Below are 17,776 nucleotides of genomic sequence, written 5' to 3'. Positions count from 1 at the left end.
TAAATTTTCTAATATTTTGAGATACTGATTTTTGACTTTCATGAGCTGTAAGCTCTAATCATCAAAATTAAAACAAAAAAAACTTAAGAAATATTTTACTTTATGTGTAATGAATCTAAAATATATGAAAGTTTCACTCTTTGAAATAAGTTACAGGAATTTTTTTTTTTTTTTTTTGATATTCTAATTTTTTTAGATGTACCTGTAGAGTTATTACCTCTGGAGAGTTCTGCAGGAGCTGCATGGCGGGGACAGAATCTGTTGTCGAGCAAACAGCGCCATCCAGCGGTTAACGTGAGTTATTGTTCTTCCAGAGTGACGTGCGGTTCAAGCAGGAAGTGAGCGCGTTCACGTGTTCGCGTGTTGTTCTGTTTTGCCGCCTTGACGCAAACTCACTTTACTTACATAAGCTCTTGGTCAACTTTTATTCGTTTCTGATGTAAGCAACAGAGACAAATGATGTCTTCTGATACTTCCACTGTTGGAGGTATCCAGGGTTATCTCCTAAAGCTTCATTCGTTTCTTGGAGACACAGAGAGCAGGAATGCTGCTCTAGTCTGCCATGACATTGTTGGAGACTTAGGGCAGGAATGCATGATAACTAAGAATGAGAATGATCTGGGTAAGAATTTCTTCATGCAAAAAGCATTGCGTTGTGTTTATGTATTTATTTATAATTTTTCTGGATAGTTAAGCAAAATAAGATTACAGGGGCGCGTGCAGCAGATTGACAGAGATTTGAAAACTGTTATCTCGGTTCCAGTATTATCTAGGATGGGCAGCTGCATGCACATAAACTCATATAAAGATGTAACCTAAAGTAAAAATCACCTTTTAGCTGAAAATAATAGCGCTGTCCTTCACTACAAAAAAAGTGTGCATATAAAGTCATCTTGTCATTGATTGTATGTGCATACAGTAATAAGTTAAGTTGATCTTGAATATCAATATGAATATATTTTCAGTTTTACAGACGTCTTTGCTTTTTGCAAAGGAAGAGGGGTTGCTTAGCTTTCTCCGAAAGTCTCTCTCTAATGAAATGGTAAGAGGTGTTTACAGGCAAATTCTAGTAATGATAGGCCTATATGGTAAATCTTCCTGACATATTACGTATTTATTATAAAGTTTAAAAAGAAATGTTTTTCCACAGCTGCGGGATACAAGAGTGGACATTCTGAATTTTTTAGGGACATTTCTGGAGAGAATCTCTGTCACTGTCCGAGGATGGGAGAAGAACTATGCAGTTGAACTTAAGGTACAGTACATTAAAGCAGTAGTTGGCAGATTTCTTTCTGGTTTGGTGTCATATTTTTATGTGCTTTTCAAAGGTTGACTAAAATTACATATACCATTTGTAACACTAACTTACTTTCTCTGCATGGATAGGACATTTGTATTGTTGTCTACACAAAGGACAAAGCTGCAAAGTGCCGAAACCCTGCTTTAGACCTTCTAATCAAAGTAAGTTCTGTTGACCTACTGTGTGCTGCAACTTGCCCTTGAGACTTAACTTAGACTTGTAGCCAATTGATTTAAGCTCTGCAAGGAGAAGGATTTTCTTTAAATGTCATGATACCTCTGACTTGGAGACAGAGAACCTGTGCTAATGACATATTTTGATATTTACAGACAAATAGTGTTAACACATCCCACAAATCTCTCTAGATACTGTATCTCACAAAAGACTCCAGCATCACCCAGGATCTCAAAGTTGGTGATATGTTCAACAAATTTTACGGAGAGTTGTCCCAGAAGAGTAAGATACCTGATACAGGCAAGTTGAGGCTTATTATTGTCTTATTTAATTTTCTGTTATAGCAAAAGTATGTTGGTGTTGTCATTGGTCATTTTAACAAGACTAACGTTATGATGTATTATTAGTTGCATATCAGTATACAAACAAAAACCTTAGCACATACTGTATGCGTTATTGAAACACCAAATTCCTTACCAACAGTACTGGGTTACATTTATGAACTTCTCGGAGTGCTTGGTGAAGTGCACCCCAGTGAGATGGTCAACAACTCTGACAAACTCTACAAGGCCTACCTGGGTGAACTGAAAGGACAGGTAAAGACGTCCTATCTGCATATGGAAAAGTGATCTTACAGTATATGTATGTATAGAGGTGCTAAAATCGATGGTTTTCAGATGACATCCACTACAAAGGAACCAAAACTTCCTGTTGTTGCTGGATGCCTGAAAGGAATCACAGCTCTGATGGTGAACTTCACCAAATCAATGGAAGAAGGTGGGCATGTGTTTGTGTGAATTTACTGTCCTGAACTGGTCTTAACCTACTGTTACTGAATGAATACGCTCACTTTTCTTTAAACAGACCCAGTTACGTCAAAAGAAATATTTGATTATGCGCTGAAGGCAATCTGTCCACAGGTAGATTAGTTTACCTTTTTTGTGTAGTATGTCACATTTTCTGTTCAGGGCTCCCAAATACATACATTTCTTCCTTCTTTGCATCTCTAGACTGATATGAAACGATATGCAGTCATCTTTGGTGAGTGGACTTTGATGTCGTTGTGTAATTTGATGCAGTGCATCCAATGTTTAGCTTGTTCATTGTTTTTTCCACTCTTGACAGCCGGTCTCAAACTGTTTGCTAAGCATTCCAGCCAGTTCGGCAGCTGTCTCATGGATCAATATATGTCTATCTTTGATGTTATGTCCAAACTTTGTGGACATATAAATGGAGAGCTGAAAAAGAGAAGTTACACAGCACTAGAGTCTTTCCTAAAACAGGTATTTTCTGTTTATTGATTATTCAATGTATGATTGTTTTCTTTTTTTATGGGATGTTTAACTTTGATGACATCTTGTGAAACTTTTCTTCTCGCTGTGGTAAAGGTGGCCACTCTTGTGGCAGAGAACATTGAGTTGCACAAGAGCAAGCTGAAGTACTTCATGCAGAAGTTCTGTGCTATCATCAGGACCATGGATTCCACTAATAAAGAATTGTCCATTGCTATCAGAGGATATGGCCTGTTTGCTGCGGTTTGTACATTTGAACAGAATAGTAACAATAGTCAATGTCTCTCAGCAAGTCAAATTATATTGCACTATTCTAGTTTTTTCTGTTTCTAGTTTTAAGATTCTCCAACTGTGTTCTGTGTTTGTTTGCCTTTAGCCGTGTAAGGTGGTGTGCCCTCAGGATGTAGATCTGATGTATACAGAGCTGATTCAGCGGTGCAAGCAGATGTATCTGACTGAGACTGACCGGGATGATGACAATGTCTACCAGCTGCCAAGCTTCCTCGACTCCATAGCTAGTGTTCTGGTACACCTTGACCGGGTATGATAGATCTCCTTTACTGTGAGCTGTGCAATGCTCGATATAATCATGGCATTTTAAATAAATATTCAATTTGTAGGTCAGTTTTTAGTCCTCTGTTCTATGCTACTGCACCTAATAGGTTTGGTCATCGTTTTAAGATCCCAGAAATGTAGTTTCATGTGTCTCATGTCATAGAGTCAAATGAATGTATGCAGTTTTTCAATATTTGTTGCTGTTGCCTTTCTTCACTCTGCCTGTAGTTCACCTGTTTTCACCTAACAGATTCTCATGTAATTTGTGTAACTGGATGCAGATCCCTGAAGTGTACACTCCCGTGCTAGAGCGCCTCCTTGTGGTTCAGATGGACAGCTTCCCTCAGTACAGTCTGAGAATGCAGTATGCCACCTGCCGCTCCATCATCAAGGTGTTTGTTGCCATGGCAGTTCGAGGTCCAGTCCTCTGGAGTTTCACTAGTTCTGTGGGTAAGGATGAAATGGAGGTTAGCTTTGGCTGGTCTGATTCATGGTTAGATTTACTAGTGTTCACACTCTTCATTTCTTCAACAAGTTCACCAAGGCCTAATCAGAGTGTGCTCTAAGCCAGTTCCTCAGTCAGACGTAAGTGTTTTTGCTGAAAGTGTTGATCTTTTGCTTCTCTGTTCATATTGTGATTATCATGATATCATAATATTCACTCCTACCCATTAGGAGCAGAACATTCCTTCGGGTGCTTCTCAAACTGAGGAGGACTCCACCCTGGTGCGCTCTGGGAAATGGAAAGTTCCTTCCTCTAAGGACTACTTGGACCTCTTTAAGGGGCTTCTGGACTGTGAAAACCTTAAAGTACGATTTTTTTTTTTCTTTATGTAGGACACAGTGGTATTAGTAATAGTTTAATTTGTTACTACTTTAAAAATGTGTTATTTGGTTAGAATGTGACCCTTTAATTAAAAAAGTAGTTTTATGTGTACTCTGGTTACTTTGTTTTGAAAGTTTAATCAAATGTCTTTACTGATTTAATTTGCTGCGTTTTAGGACACAGGATTCATGGATGGAGCTCCAGCTGCCAAGAACTACAACCTAAGAGACATAAACCGACATTTATATGACGCACTGGTGCAATCAGTCATGAAGATTGTGGAGAAACTTGATCTTTCAGTGCAGAAAGTCAATGCAGCTGAGGCGGTACTGTTGCAGTGCTGCACCTTGAATGAATAGTAAAAAATGTGGATGGTTAAAGAAACAGAGCATAAATAATAAACAAAACAAAAAAATCCTTTCAATAAGTTTTGAGTATTGTGGCCAGTTTAGTGAAATGTTTCTACTTTTTCTTAGGCACAGAGTGATGCAAGTTCTGTATTTACGCCCTCATCTGACCCCACAGCAAACCTTATGCCCAACAAACCCAAAGATTTCATTGCCTTTATCAACTTGGTTGACTTTTGCAGGTGTCAAAACTCTTTCACTTGAACAGTTAGAAATCAATGTAACAAAAACACACTTTATTTGTGCTCTTATTGAATGAGATTGAATATATGAGATCATTGTTATCCTTTTTATAGTGAATTATTGCCTTCAAGAAATCCTGAGTATTTTGCCCAGTGGATGCACCCCCTGTGTCACGAGCTTATTCTGCAATCGATACGTTTCCCTCTGGTCAGCGGCTTTTATAAGCTCCTCTCCCTTTCTATGGGCATTGCCAAGAAAATCCACTATTTTCAGGTATGCACATTCTGACATATTAACATGCCAATTTTATGTCTTGATGAACTTTTTGAAAAAAAACAATCATAACCCACCTCCTATTTATAGGACCTAAAGCAAGATTCGAAAAGTGTTGGTGGTGGCTCAACCATGGAGAATGCCTGTTTTTCGCTGCTTGCAAAGTTTGGAAAGGAGGTGCTTTTTTTAACTCTTTTTGCCACTTTATTTCTGTGGTGGGTGCTTGAACATTACAGTGACCTTTGTTTCATTCTTAAAGGATTTTTTTTCTAAAAGAAAGTTTTGTTTCTGTTATTTCCTCAGGTTTGTGTGCGTATGAAACAATATAAAGATGAGCTCCTGGCTGCCTGTCTGATGTTCATCCTCTCCCTTCATCCTGACATAGTGGCTCTGGATATCAAGGCATATATCCCACCTCTGCAGGTTAGAAAATGAATGCCCATCTTGTGATTTTTTTTTTATTTTTATTTTTTTTTAATTTAATTTTATTATTTTTATTTTTTATTATAATTTTTTTATATATATAAAAAAGATTAACAATGCGCACAAAAGAAAGTAGTATTAACAAAATAAAAGGGTGGGGGGGTATATATATATATATATATATATATATATATATATATATATATATATATATATATATACGTACATATGTGTATGAACCAACTCCCCAATTAAGGGGAGAAAGGGAGAAAGAAAGAAAAAACACACAAAGCCAAACAGATGAGGTTACCATTTCTATAACATTCACAGTTTACCTAGCTGAGGATGTCTTTATATTCTTTATATATCAACCACTTTTCCCAGTCCATTCTGAAAGCACTTTTTTTCATCTTAAGCGCATACGTAAGTTCTTCCATCACCAGGATTTCTTCATTGATCTCAAATCACTGTTTACAATTCAAAGTGCTGTCTTTAAGCCAATTCCTAGTTATAGTCTTTTTATATGCCACAAGAAGAATCTTACACAAATATTGGTCGAACCCATAAGCAAAAATAAAGAGGTTCTGGGTATTCTATATCCAAGCACTTCAGACATAAGTACCTGCACATCATCCCAAAAAGATTGGATTTTCTTACAACTCCAAAAGATATGTACGTGATCTGCTTCTAACTGTCCACACTGTCTCCAGCAAACCTGTTGTCTGGAGACTTGTTTGCTTTTGATCTTAGGTGTTATAAAGAAGCGAATAAGGCACTTCCAGGAAAACTCACTCCATATTAGTGAGCTAGTGGTACTTTGGTGTATTATCCACATATCGTACCAATCCATTTCTGGTATTTCAGTCTTTAATACTTTATCCTATTTCAATTCTATATATAGAGTGGAGGAAGGGCTGCAACACATAAACACCTCATATATGGAGGAAATTATTCTGGGTAGTGTATAATTACTACATATGTGCTCAAGATGGCGACGCGAATGGCAGCCATTGTGCTTGGCTCTCCAGTTTTTTTTAGTGTATTTGTTAGTTTTTCCTGTTTTTTGTTTGTCAAACACGATCAGTTTCACCAGGGAAGAACTGCTGAACATTCGGCAGAACACACCACAAAAGCTCCGACCGGTTTTTGATTATTCAGATGTTTTGTTGAACACAGTAGTCGGCGGAGCTGTGGCGCTGTTTAGACGCTTCAGGACGCGCAGACGGGGGAAGTGAGCAAGCGCGCTCGTGAAGCTCAGACAGCGTGGATTTCGAATGCCATTGCCTAGCTTCCATCTGGCGAATCTCCGCTCTCTACCCAACAAAACGGACAAACTCCTGCTTTCCCGGTTAAACAAGGACTTTTCAAACTCTGCTGCTCTGTTTCACGGAAACCTAGCTGAATGACGCCTTCCCGGACAGCGCACTTCATCTGCCTAACTTCACGCTGATCAGAGCAGATCGCGACGCAGAATCTACGAGGAAATTGCACGGCAGCGGGACATGCTTCTACATCAATGAAAGGTGGTGTACAGATGTAACAGTGTTAAAGAAAATGTGCTGTTCAGATCTAGAAATGCTTTTCATCAACTGTAAACCTTTCTACTCACCGCGGGAGTTCTGCTCGTTCATTCTCGTGAGTGTCTACATTCCACCGCAAGCGCACGTGAGTTCAGCTTTACAGAAACACGCTGATCAGATCACAGACACAGAACAACAACACCCGGACTCTGTTTTAATCACTCTAGGGGTCTTTAATAAAGCAAATCTCTCCCGTGAACTGCCAAAATACAGACCGCATGTTACATGTCCCACCAGAGACAGTGAATTTTATACTGGATCACTGTTACACAACAATAAAGGACGCATATCACTCTGTCCCACGGGCAGATTTAGGACTCTCTGATCACTGCTTTGTTCATCTTATTCCGCCCAACAGGCAAAAACTGAAGTCAGCTAAACCTGTATTAAGGACTGTAAAGAGATGGACTAATGAGACAGAGCGGGTTTTACAAGCCTGTCTCAACCTTACTGATTGGAGTGTTTTTGAAGCTGCTGCAAACAATCTGGACGAGCTCACAAAGACTGTAACATCTTATATCAGTTTCTGTGAGGATATGTGCATTCCTACCAGGACTCATCTAACTTATGACAATGACAAACCATGGTTCACTGCAAAACTCAGACAGTTCCGTCAGGCCAAAGAAGATGCTTACAGGAATGGGGACAGAGTCTTGTATAAACAGGCCAAATACACACTGGAGAAGGAGATCAGAGTGGCAAAGAGGAATTGTTCCGATAAGCTAAGGATCCAATTCTCTTCCAGTGACACGGCTTCAGTGTGGAAAGGTCTGAAAGACATTACCAATTACAAGACACCATCCCCTAGCACTGTGGAGAATCAACAACTGGCAGACGATCTTAATGAGTTCTACTGCAGGTTTGAAAAAACACCATTCACATCTCCTGCAACCCCCCTCTCCCCCACACCTGCACTGCAGATAAGAGAAGATGATGTGCGTCAGGTCTTCAAAAAGAACAAGAGAAGGAAGGCACCAGGCCCAGACGGTGTGACACCAGCCTGACTGAAATCCTGTGCTGATCAGCTGGCCCCCATCTTCACACGGATCTTCAACAGATCACTGGAGCTGTGTGAAGTCCCCTCATGCTTCAAACGCTCCACCATCATCCCCGTCCCAAAGAAACCCAAGATAACAGGACTTAACGACTACTTAGACCTGTGGCTCTAACGTCTGTGGTCATGAAGTCATTTGAAAAACTGGTTTAGGCTTATCTGAAGGACATCACTGGACCCTTACTGCACCCCCCGCAGTTTGCCTACAAAGCAAACAGGTCTTTGGATGATGCAGTCAACATGGGACTGCATTACATACTGCAACACCTGGACAGACCAGGGACTTGTGTGAGCATCCTGTTTGTGGACTTCAGCTCGGCCTTTAACACTATCATTTCAAACCTCCTCCTGCCCAAACTAACTCAGCTCTCTGTCCCCACCTCCGTCTGTCAGTGGATCAACAGCTTCCTGACTGGCAGGCAGCAGCTAGTGAGGCTGGGGAAATACACATCCAGCACCTGTACGATCAGTACTGGAGCTCCTCAGGGCTGTGTTCTCTCCCCACTGCTCTTCTCCCTCTACACCAACGACTGCATTGCTAAAGACCCCACTCTCAAGCTCCTATTATTTTTTTATTATTATTATCTGTGTCCTGTCCTGTCGCTGCCATTCTGTCGCACTGTGGAGCTACTGTCACTAAAACAAATTCCTCGTATGTGCAAACATGCGTTGTAATAAAGCTAATTCTGATTCTGGCATCCATCATTTTAGTAAGGGAATGGATATCATTTGCTCTAATTTTCCTTTTTTATTGTAGTAATCCCTTAATTTGAAATATCTAAATAAGTCCTGATTTCTAAGTCCAAAATCATCCTTTAAGTCTTATTATTGTTATTCCCCTCTCCTTCCATAGTTGAAATATTGGATCTTCCCTTCCTGGCTTAAATTCCTCATCATGTGAAATCCACCTAAGTATTCCAATCTCTTTCTCCAATTTGAAGTGTTTGACAATAGCAGATCTTTAATGAAAATGTCACAATTGGGCCCAGTTTGTCTTTACTATGTCCATGAATTTCGCTCTCCCCTATAAAGGACTGAACTTGAAGATCCTGTATATTTGTTTCTATGTCTTTCCATTTGGTTATGTAGCTAGAAGTACACCAGTAAAAAATGGGACGTATTTGTGCTGCATAGAAATAATTTTTAAGATCTAGAAGAGCCATACCACATCTTTCTTTAGGTAGTTGGAGTGTTGAATATTGCACTCTGGGTCTTTTACCAGCCCATATGTACCTGGATATTAATTTATCCCATTCACAAAATTGCTTTGGTGGGATTTCCACTGGGAGTGATTGAAACAGATACAGCAAACACAGTAAAATATTAATTTTTACTCCTCTTATCCTATCACTGAAGCTCATGGGGTACGTGGACCACCTCTCAATATCGCTCTTTATATTATTAGTAATTAGATCATAATTACTATAATATCCGGCATATTCATAAAATTTCTTGAACACTTTCATAAGGTTTGTGAAGTGTTTCTTGGGTTCAGCTAAATAAATCATAACATCATCTGCAAAACTTTTGAGATATTTTTTTAATTAATGGCAACTAGATATCACATTCTAAAGTCATTCAGAAACAAACTGATACATGATATTATTATGGGATGGAATATCATAATCTATTTTCTTTGTTTTGGTTGCAGGCTGCTCTGCGGCTAGGTTTGAGTCATGCTCCTTTAGCCACAGCAGCACTGGATGCTCTGGAGTCCTGGTCTTCTCTTATTCCTGCTGCCATCGTGCAGCCACACTACGCAGACATACTGCCACATTTAGATGGGTACCTCAAAACAACCACTAACTCTGGTCAGTTATCCATAATCTCATTTTATATTTCCTAAATACTGTATTTTCAAAGAAATGTTCACTGTTTTCTGTTGTAAATTTAGTTTTAATATATCTAAGGGTCAGTGATTATTATGGAATTATTCCTCTAGGAGCTGTTTCAGTCATTTTTTAATTTTTTATTTGTTTTTAATCATCCCATTAGAAAAAGATGATGGCAATATGGAAGTGACATTTGTGTCAACGGGAAGTTCAAAAAGTTATGGAAAAGTCATGATGAGGCTTCTGAAGAAATCAAAACACTTTTCTGTGGTAATAAAGTTGATTTGTGTGCCATATTTAGAATTTGTCTGTTTAATTCGTTACTCTGATGTAACTCTGAAATGATATATAATTGCATGCATGCACGAGCATTCAAGAGCGTGTTTATAGCGATGGTTAATTAAACACATTGAGAGCAGTGTTCTGATGTTCCTGTGGTCTTCGTTAGGGAGATGAGTCTCCGATTGTTGCTGTGAGACGCAGGGTGGTACGTCTGCTTGGACACTTGGGAGGACAGCTTAATAGGAGCCTCGTGACAGGTTGTTTTGTTTCTGCTGCTTTTGAATAAATTCATCTTTGGCTTTCTTAAACAGCCAGTACTTGCTAACTTTGTTTGCTTGTTTTTGCTTTATCTTGCCTAAAAACAAGCTCTTTTTAAAGTTTTCTCTTATCCAACCCAAGCTGTTTCTGCGGAGGACATGATGAAGCGTTTTGTAGCATGGGACTGTGAGAAGAGGCTGAGTTTTGCTGTGCCTTTTAAAGACTTGAAGCCTGTGATCTATCTGGGCTCCTTCCTGCCACGGGTCACAGAGCTTGCACTGTCCTCCAGTGACAGACAAACTAAAGTAATCATAGTCCTGAACCATCTTATCTAATTTTCTTATCATTGTTGATAAATTTAATTAAAGTGCCCCTATTATGCCATTTTTAAGGTTGCTAATATTGTTTTATGAGTCTCCTAAAACAGGTTTACATGCATCCAAGGTCAAAAAACACTTTAGTTTGATCAAAAAATAGCTTTAATTTTACCTAATTTCTAAATGATTCCTAAACAACTTGTGCGAAGCAGTTCAAAGAATCAGTCTCTCTAAACCCCTCCTTTCCGTGAGCCCTCGCTGCTGCGATTGGTCAGATGGCGCAGTCCTTTTGTGATTGGTCTACTGCGTACAGCGTGAATGACAGCCCATGGGCGGACATTACGCAAATGTGTTACTTTGTGACGTACAGCCGTAACAGAATAAGATTCGAATTCCTAACGACTCGTTTAGGTGATTGCGAGCCGACTCCTTTTTTTTTTTTTTTTTTTTTTTTTTTTTTTTTTTTTTTTAATAGACAATAACTTTATATATTGTGCATTTTCGGCTTCACAACTTTGCAGAAAGTTTATGTTCACATACTGCTATATGACACACTGCATGAAAGGTAATATTCGAAAAGGCATAATAGGGGCACTTTAACATTTTATTAATTAACCCAATAAATTCAGGCAAAAATGTATCATTCTGTTTGACGTGTAGGTAGCAGCGTGTGAGCTTCTGCATAGTCTGGTCATATACATGGTGGGAAAAGGAGCCCAGATGACAGAAGACGACAAGTCTGCTCCTCCCATGTACAACCTACACAGAAAAGTCTTTCCTGTTCTTCTACGCTTGGCCTGTGACGTCGACCAGGTCTTTTACCCTATATGTGCTCTTTAAATGTGATGAACAGATTTTGTCCTTCATCAGACACTGTAAAGCAGTGGTTCTCAACCTGCATCCAAGATTGCCCATGTAGGCCGAGATATTTCCTCTGTTATTCTCCTGTAATGATGACACACCTGCTTGTTTTCAAACATTTTAAATAACAGTATCTGGGATGTTGCAATAATTGTTCTTCAATATAAACAACAGTTGTTGATGTTTGCATTTCAATTTTTACAGTTGTAAGTTATTTAATTGAGTAAAAACCTAAAATTATTTTAACGAATGTATGAGTGATTTATTAAGTAAATTCAAGTGATTTTATGGCCCCCTTGGAGGTTTACTGAGGCCCCTGGTTTGAAAACCACTTGAAGTGGTTTAATATGTACATTTTTGTCCCCTTTCATCAGTCTCTGTTACAATCATGTGCAAGTTTGACAAACATTGAAACTTTAATACTTCTTCAGGTGACAAGGCAGCTCTTTGAACCTCTGGTAATGCAGCTTATCCACTGGTTCACCAACAACAGAAAGTTTGAGAGCCAAGACACAGTGGCAGTGCTGGAGGCCATTTTGGTGAGTAAACCCCCTAGTAGAAAACTTTATTTTATTCAAAATTGAGCCAGATGACTCTGATTACACCTCTAAATTTGTTCAAACATTTGCTGTAATTGTGTATGCTTGTGATGCACAGGATGGCATTGTGGATCCGTTAGACAGCACCCTCAGAGACTTCAGTGGCACCTGTATCCAGGAATTTGTCAAATGGTCCATTAAACAGACAACCCCCAAACAGCAGGAAAAGAGCCCAGCCAACATAAAATCTCTCTTCAAACGTATCTACAGCCTGGCCTTACACCCCAACATCTTCAAGAGGCTTGGAGCTGCACTTGCCTTTAACAGCATGTACAGGCAATTCAGGTCAGTGGTCGCATTAGATGGACTGCATATACTGTGTCATCTTGAGTAAATGTAAGAAATATGTCTGTAGTGAAGGCAAATGTTATGCAGTGTTTATCCAAATATTGTTTTGTTTCTCAGAGAAGAGAGCTCTTTGGTGGAGCAGTTTGTCTTTGAGGTGCTAGTGGTGTTTGTTGAGAGTCTAGCTCTGGCCCACTTTGATGAAAAATCCCTGGGTAAGAAACTAAACTGAACTATTTTCATTATCAAGACATCTTGTTTGATGGCTTGTTTCATGACTATTATCTTGGCTTTCAATTTTCATTGTTTACACAGGAACTGTCCAGCAGTGTTGTAGCTCCCTGGATCATCTGAAGAGAATCATTAAACACAAGGCAGACTCGCTCAATAAGAATTCAAAGAGACGTATACCTAGGTACATGTACATTTGGTTTTGTTATTATCTTTACAAACTTCATTTAAAAATCAAATGAGTAATGTAAGGTTAAAGAGTAAACATTTTGTCGCTAGCTGACAGACCTGTATTTTCTACTTTTCAGAGGTTTCCCTCCAGATCAGACATTGTGCTTGTCAGATGTAGTCATGTGGCTGCTGACCCAGTGTGGAAGACCGCAGACTGAATGCCGACACAAAAGCATAGAGCTCTTCTATGAGTTTGTGCCTCTGTTGCCAGGTACTGCCAGGAATTTCAGAATTTCTGGAAATATGATCTGAATTATTTCCTGTAGTTTCAATTGTAAATCATTACACATTTTCTAGAAAGCTTGTTCATAAAAGAAAATCTGTAGAATTGTCTATGAATTTTTGCATGGATTTAGTTAGGGATGCATCGATCCAATACAGGGCTCGCAAAATTTCTAAATCCCTAGTAGCCCTTTGGGCAGGTACTCTTCAGATTTTGGTTGCCCGGAAATTAATTTAATTAGCCCAAATAAAATAAAGACCATAAATGTCAATCAAGAACATTGTCAATACACAAATATCAAGGAAAGAGTTTTATTTTACTATTTACAAGGCATCTGCACAATTCTTAAAAATCTATTTAAGGCAATTTGAAAAATTATTTCTTATACCATTTAACGTATTTAAAACTGTCTAAGGCCTTAAAAACTCTTCAGTTTCGTTTTATCAAATTTAAGGACCCGTGGGAGCAATGTTCCCTCTAATTTTTTTTCTTGCTGAGCAAAACTTTTCGGTCAGCTGAGCAAAATTATTCTTTATACCAGACCTGTACAGCACGCACACAAAAAAGTGTGTAACTTTTAACTTTAATGTGCTATTTATATATGATTTGACCCTTGATGTAACTAAACGATGTAGATTTTATGTTACCTGAGAAAACATTTTTACTGAACAATACACTGCAGCTCAAAAGATTGGATCAATAAAGTTTTTTAAAGAAGTTTCTTACGCTCATCAAGGCTGTATCTATTTGATAAAAAATACTGAATATTATTTCACAAAATAATATTGTGAAATATTATTGCAATTTAAAATAAATGTTTTCTATTTTAATATACTTTAAAATGTAATTAATTCCTGTGAAGCAAAGCAATATTTTCAGAGTCACATGATCCTTTAGAAGTCATTTTAATATGATGATGCTTTTTTTATTTTATTTTTTATACTGTATTTTTTGGGACATGTGATATTTTTATTTTTATAAAAAATGAAAAGTTAAAAAGAACAGTGTTTAGTCAAAATAGAGATTTTGTTACAATATAAACTCTTCAAAAGTTTGGGGTCAGAAGTTTTTTTCTTTCTTTTTTAAAGATACTTTAAAAATAAGTCTAAAGAAAGTTAAATAAACTGTATTCAGCAAGGATGTGTTAAATGGATAAAATTGATAGTAAAGCCTTCTATTGTTAGAAAATATTTTTGAATAAATGCTGTTCTTTTAAACTTTTTATTAATCAAAGAATCAAAGAAAAAAGTAACAGGTTCCAGAAAAATATGAAGCAGCACAACAGTTTCAACGCTGATAATAAATCAGCATATTAGACTGATTTCTGAAGGATCATGGGACACTGAAGACTGGAGTAATGATGCTGAAAATTCAGCTTTGATCACAGGAATAAATGGTATTTATAGTATCGGTATTAAAATAGGAAACCAATATTAGAAATTGCAATAATATTTCACTTTATCACTGTTTTTTCTGTATTTTGAAATGAATACAGCCTTGATGAGCAAGAGACTCAAAGTCAAAGACTCAAAAACAAGGTCAATTATTGATCAGGTTTATAATATGGCCCTAACATAATATATTATCAAAACAAACTATTTAAACTGATAGAACAGAATAGAAACTGACGCAAAACTTAAGCTGAGATTTGTAATTTAAATATAAAAAAAGTGAACATATGAATTCTTCTATAGCGGTCTAAACATCGTTATGAAGTACAGATTGTCCAATACTCTTGTGTGTGACTGAACATGTTTCAGAGTTTTGTTACCGTTCTTTGCTCATCCTCCGCTATTTCCAGCACTTAATCAAGCCACTCTTCTTTAATTCATGAGGACGTTTGTCTCGTGTTGAGCACCGCAATCATTGAAGTATTGAGTTTCTACAGCGACTCATTTGGTCGCTGTAGAACACTGCGTGGGAGCCCTGTATTTTAAGATAGACCGTCGGGCAGGGCAGTGATACATTTTGGTAGCCCGACTGGAAAACACAATAGCCCCAGGACGTCGGGCTAGCAATTTTGCGAGCCCTGCAATACTCTGTATCGGTATCGGCTCCGATATGGTCATTTTCTGCGGATCGGGTATCGGTCAGATGAGACCGATCCAAATCCAATATTGTGCGTATACTATTGTGTTATTGTTGAGCCCCACGAAAGGCACAAAAACATTATAAAGCACCATAAAGTTTTCGTGCACTATATTTCAAGTGTTCATAAAAAACATAACATTTGATCCGCATGTTTTTATGTTTAAGTTGGCGTCAAATATCACCCCCAGATTTTTTTGTTTAGTTTGAAAATGTAAAGCAGAGCCATCCAGACCTAAAGTTGTGGACTCTGCTTTGCACAACTGGTGAGGGGAACCAATAAGCATCACTTCGGTCTTATCACTGTTTAGACAGAGCAAATTTTCAGACATCCATTTTTTGGAAAAATAAATTGATCTAGCTGACACAATTTGAGCCCTATACTCAAGTAAGGTGTCTTTCCAGGCCTGGTGATGAACAGTTAAACCTGACATACGCCATCTACGCTCCATTTTACAACACAAGGCCTTCATAGCACGCAGATCATCATTGTACCAAGGAGTGGAGCATACAAAAGAAACCGATCGTGATTTCAAGGGAGCCAACCTATCCAGACCAGACGAGAACAGAATTCAGCATAGAGACTTTGTCATCCAGATCATCAGAAAAAGAAACACAACTTCAAGAAGAGTCAATAAAATCTGAGAAATCAGTGGGCACAATAGATCTCCATTTGTCTAAAATAGACAGCCCGATGATCAGACAGTCCTAAATCAGAGGTTGACAGCTGAGACACAAATGAACCATTGGAAATCACGAGGTCTAAAGTGTGGCCTTTGTCATGTGTAGGACAGTCCACAAGTTGATTTAACTCAAAGCACTCCAATAAGGACAAAAAGTATTTTGTTATTGGGGAGTCTTTTATATCCATATGGATATTGAAATCCCCCAAAAGAAGGATTCTCTCAAATTTGAGGCAGAGAAAAGACAAAATATTTATTTATTAGTCTTAGGAGGCCTGTAGACTGTAGCCAATGCAGTAGAAAGGGGCGCAAAACAAAACATTTTCTTTAATATGGCTTTCAGCTTTATATATAAATGCACATGCAGTGTTTCTTAAAAATATTTTCTTTTCTTTTTTTGCCAGGTAATGCATCTCCTGCTGCATGGCTGGATGAACAGGTGAAGCACCGTGGTCCAGGATTTTTAATTTCGTGTTTAGAGGGAGGTGGTTTACTCTCCCAGCCTACTTTGAGAGAGGTAGAAGGCCCCTTTAGCATCAGAGGCACCTTACAATGGATGGATCTGCTGCTGGCTGCTCTTGACTGCTATAACACCTTCACAAACCTGCGCTATATGCAACCCCAGAGGATCCTGGGTGGGTGGATCCACATCAAGAAGTGCCTTAAGATATAATGCTAATATTTTTCTATATCCCTGAAATGATCTGTAACTGTTAAATTAATGCTAATACTGTCTGTCTCCCATTCCTCTTCTCATCCAGGCACTGGTGAGAAGTCCAGCTTTTTGCCAGCGCTCCGTTTCTTCCTTACAGAGCTGTCCATGCAGGACGTTCAGGCTGCCAGGGCTTGCTTCAAAATGGGTAATGCCGGTCAGTCACACTTCAGCCCTCGTGAGACAGAGCAGTACAACTACAACAAATGCTCCATCACTGTCCGAATTCTGGAGTTCTCGACCATGGTACTGCAGAAATGTCCACAGGACCTCTGGAAGGTATGGTTTATATTTTAAAGGCAACATAATAAATTGAAAAACAAAATATAGTGACTTGCCGTATTTACTTTTGTTTTAAATGTCTACCTTCAAAACATCTAGTGAAGCTATCAGAATATTACAACATCATGCTTCTTGACACATTTTCACTTTCTGTTTAGATAATGGAGCAAGATATTTTCAACTCTTCTTTCTTCACACTGGTGGCACTGACAGTGTGTGAGCCCTCTTCCATTGGGTTTAACATGGCAGATCTGGAGGTGATGACTCAGCTGCCAGAGGTGTGCGCTCCTTTGCTTAAAGCTTTGGCATCAACGCCTTACAGGACACAGCTGGAGAGTGGCATTAGGAAGAGAATAACTGTACAGAGGTCTGTTCATGTTTTTAGTAAGTTTCAGTAAATTGTGTTGTGTGGTCTTGTGGTTTTTTGCACCTACTCTGAAACGTGCATGAAAGCTCAAATCTAGTTTATTCCCCAATTCTATATCCCCTTTCTTTTTTCCTATTGTTTCCACATGTACATTTGCTATAAATTGGGATTACAAATGAAATATTATTTGATATTTTTAAATGAACAAATTTGAGTATATGGTTTATACATGCACTTCTTCATTTATGTGTTTGTGTTCTCTGTCTTTTTTTGGACAGTGTGGAGGAGTTGTGTGCTATTGATCTGTATGAAGCGGAGAACAGGGGCAGTCATGCTAGCATGCATCTGTTACTTTTAGCCTGTAAGCAGCTTCACCAGTCTGGGCTGCTCAACTCAATTCTACACAGTCAGGTACACACTGAATAAATGAATGTCACTGTAATTCTGTTCAGTCTATA

At 38.4% G+C, this 17,776-nt stretch overlaps 1 protein-coding gene across 1 annotated transcript in view; it reads left to right on the top strand.

Annotated features, from left to right (window-relative positions):
• The first annotated feature begins 333 nt into the window (after positions 1–333).
• Positions 334–17,776, top strand: part of LOC306852852 (DNA-dependent protein kinase catalytic subunit-like) — a 34,919-nt gene continuing 17,476 nt past the window's right edge. The window contains exons 1-34 of the mRNA XM_079389963.1: positions 334–622; positions 966–1,042; positions 1,151–1,255; positions 1,387–1,461; positions 1,666–1,774; positions 1,958–2,070; positions 2,152–2,251; positions 2,339–2,394; positions 2,485–2,515; positions 2,600–2,757; positions 2,863–3,009; positions 3,143–3,307; positions 3,603–3,771; positions 3,857–3,906; positions 3,997–4,131; positions 4,324–4,473; positions 4,624–4,736; positions 4,851–5,010; positions 5,101–5,187; positions 5,314–5,433; positions 9,719–9,878; positions 10,063–10,169; positions 10,348–10,438; positions 10,581–10,744; positions 11,417–11,569; positions 12,049–12,156; positions 12,275–12,501; positions 12,622–12,716; positions 12,817–12,916; positions 13,041–13,174; positions 16,362–16,592; positions 16,719–16,948; positions 17,110–17,318; positions 17,597–17,729. Coding sequence (XP_079246089.1) covers positions 457–622; positions 966–1,042; positions 1,151–1,255; positions 1,387–1,461; positions 1,666–1,774; positions 1,958–2,070; positions 2,152–2,251; positions 2,339–2,394; positions 2,485–2,515; positions 2,600–2,757; positions 2,863–3,009; positions 3,143–3,307; positions 3,603–3,771; positions 3,857–3,906; positions 3,997–4,131; positions 4,324–4,473; positions 4,624–4,736; positions 4,851–5,010; positions 5,101–5,187; positions 5,314–5,433; positions 9,719–9,878; positions 10,063–10,169; positions 10,348–10,438; positions 10,581–10,744; positions 11,417–11,569; positions 12,049–12,156; positions 12,275–12,501; positions 12,622–12,716; positions 12,817–12,916; positions 13,041–13,174; positions 16,362–16,592; positions 16,719–16,948; positions 17,110–17,318; positions 17,597–17,729 — 4,428 coding nt within the window. The 5' untranslated portion in view covers positions 334–456. The remainder of the gene's footprint in view (positions 623–965; positions 1,043–1,150; positions 1,256–1,386; positions 1,462–1,665; positions 1,775–1,957; positions 2,071–2,151; positions 2,252–2,338; positions 2,395–2,484; positions 2,516–2,599; positions 2,758–2,862; positions 3,010–3,142; positions 3,308–3,602; positions 3,772–3,856; positions 3,907–3,996; positions 4,132–4,323; positions 4,474–4,623; positions 4,737–4,850; positions 5,011–5,100; positions 5,188–5,313; positions 5,434–9,718; positions 9,879–10,062; positions 10,170–10,347; positions 10,439–10,580; positions 10,745–11,416; positions 11,570–12,048; positions 12,157–12,274; positions 12,502–12,621; positions 12,717–12,816; positions 12,917–13,040; positions 13,175–16,361; positions 16,593–16,718; positions 16,949–17,109; positions 17,319–17,596; positions 17,730–17,776) is intronic.

Source organism: Barbus barbus (assembly GCF_936440315.1).
Source record: "Barbus barbus genome assembly, chromosome: 1".
NCBI lineage: Eukaryota > Metazoa > Chordata > Actinopteri > Cypriniformes > Cyprinidae > Barbus > Barbus barbus.
Note: the sequence above shows the minus strand (reverse complement) of the source record. Positions and strands in the feature narration are given on the sequence as shown.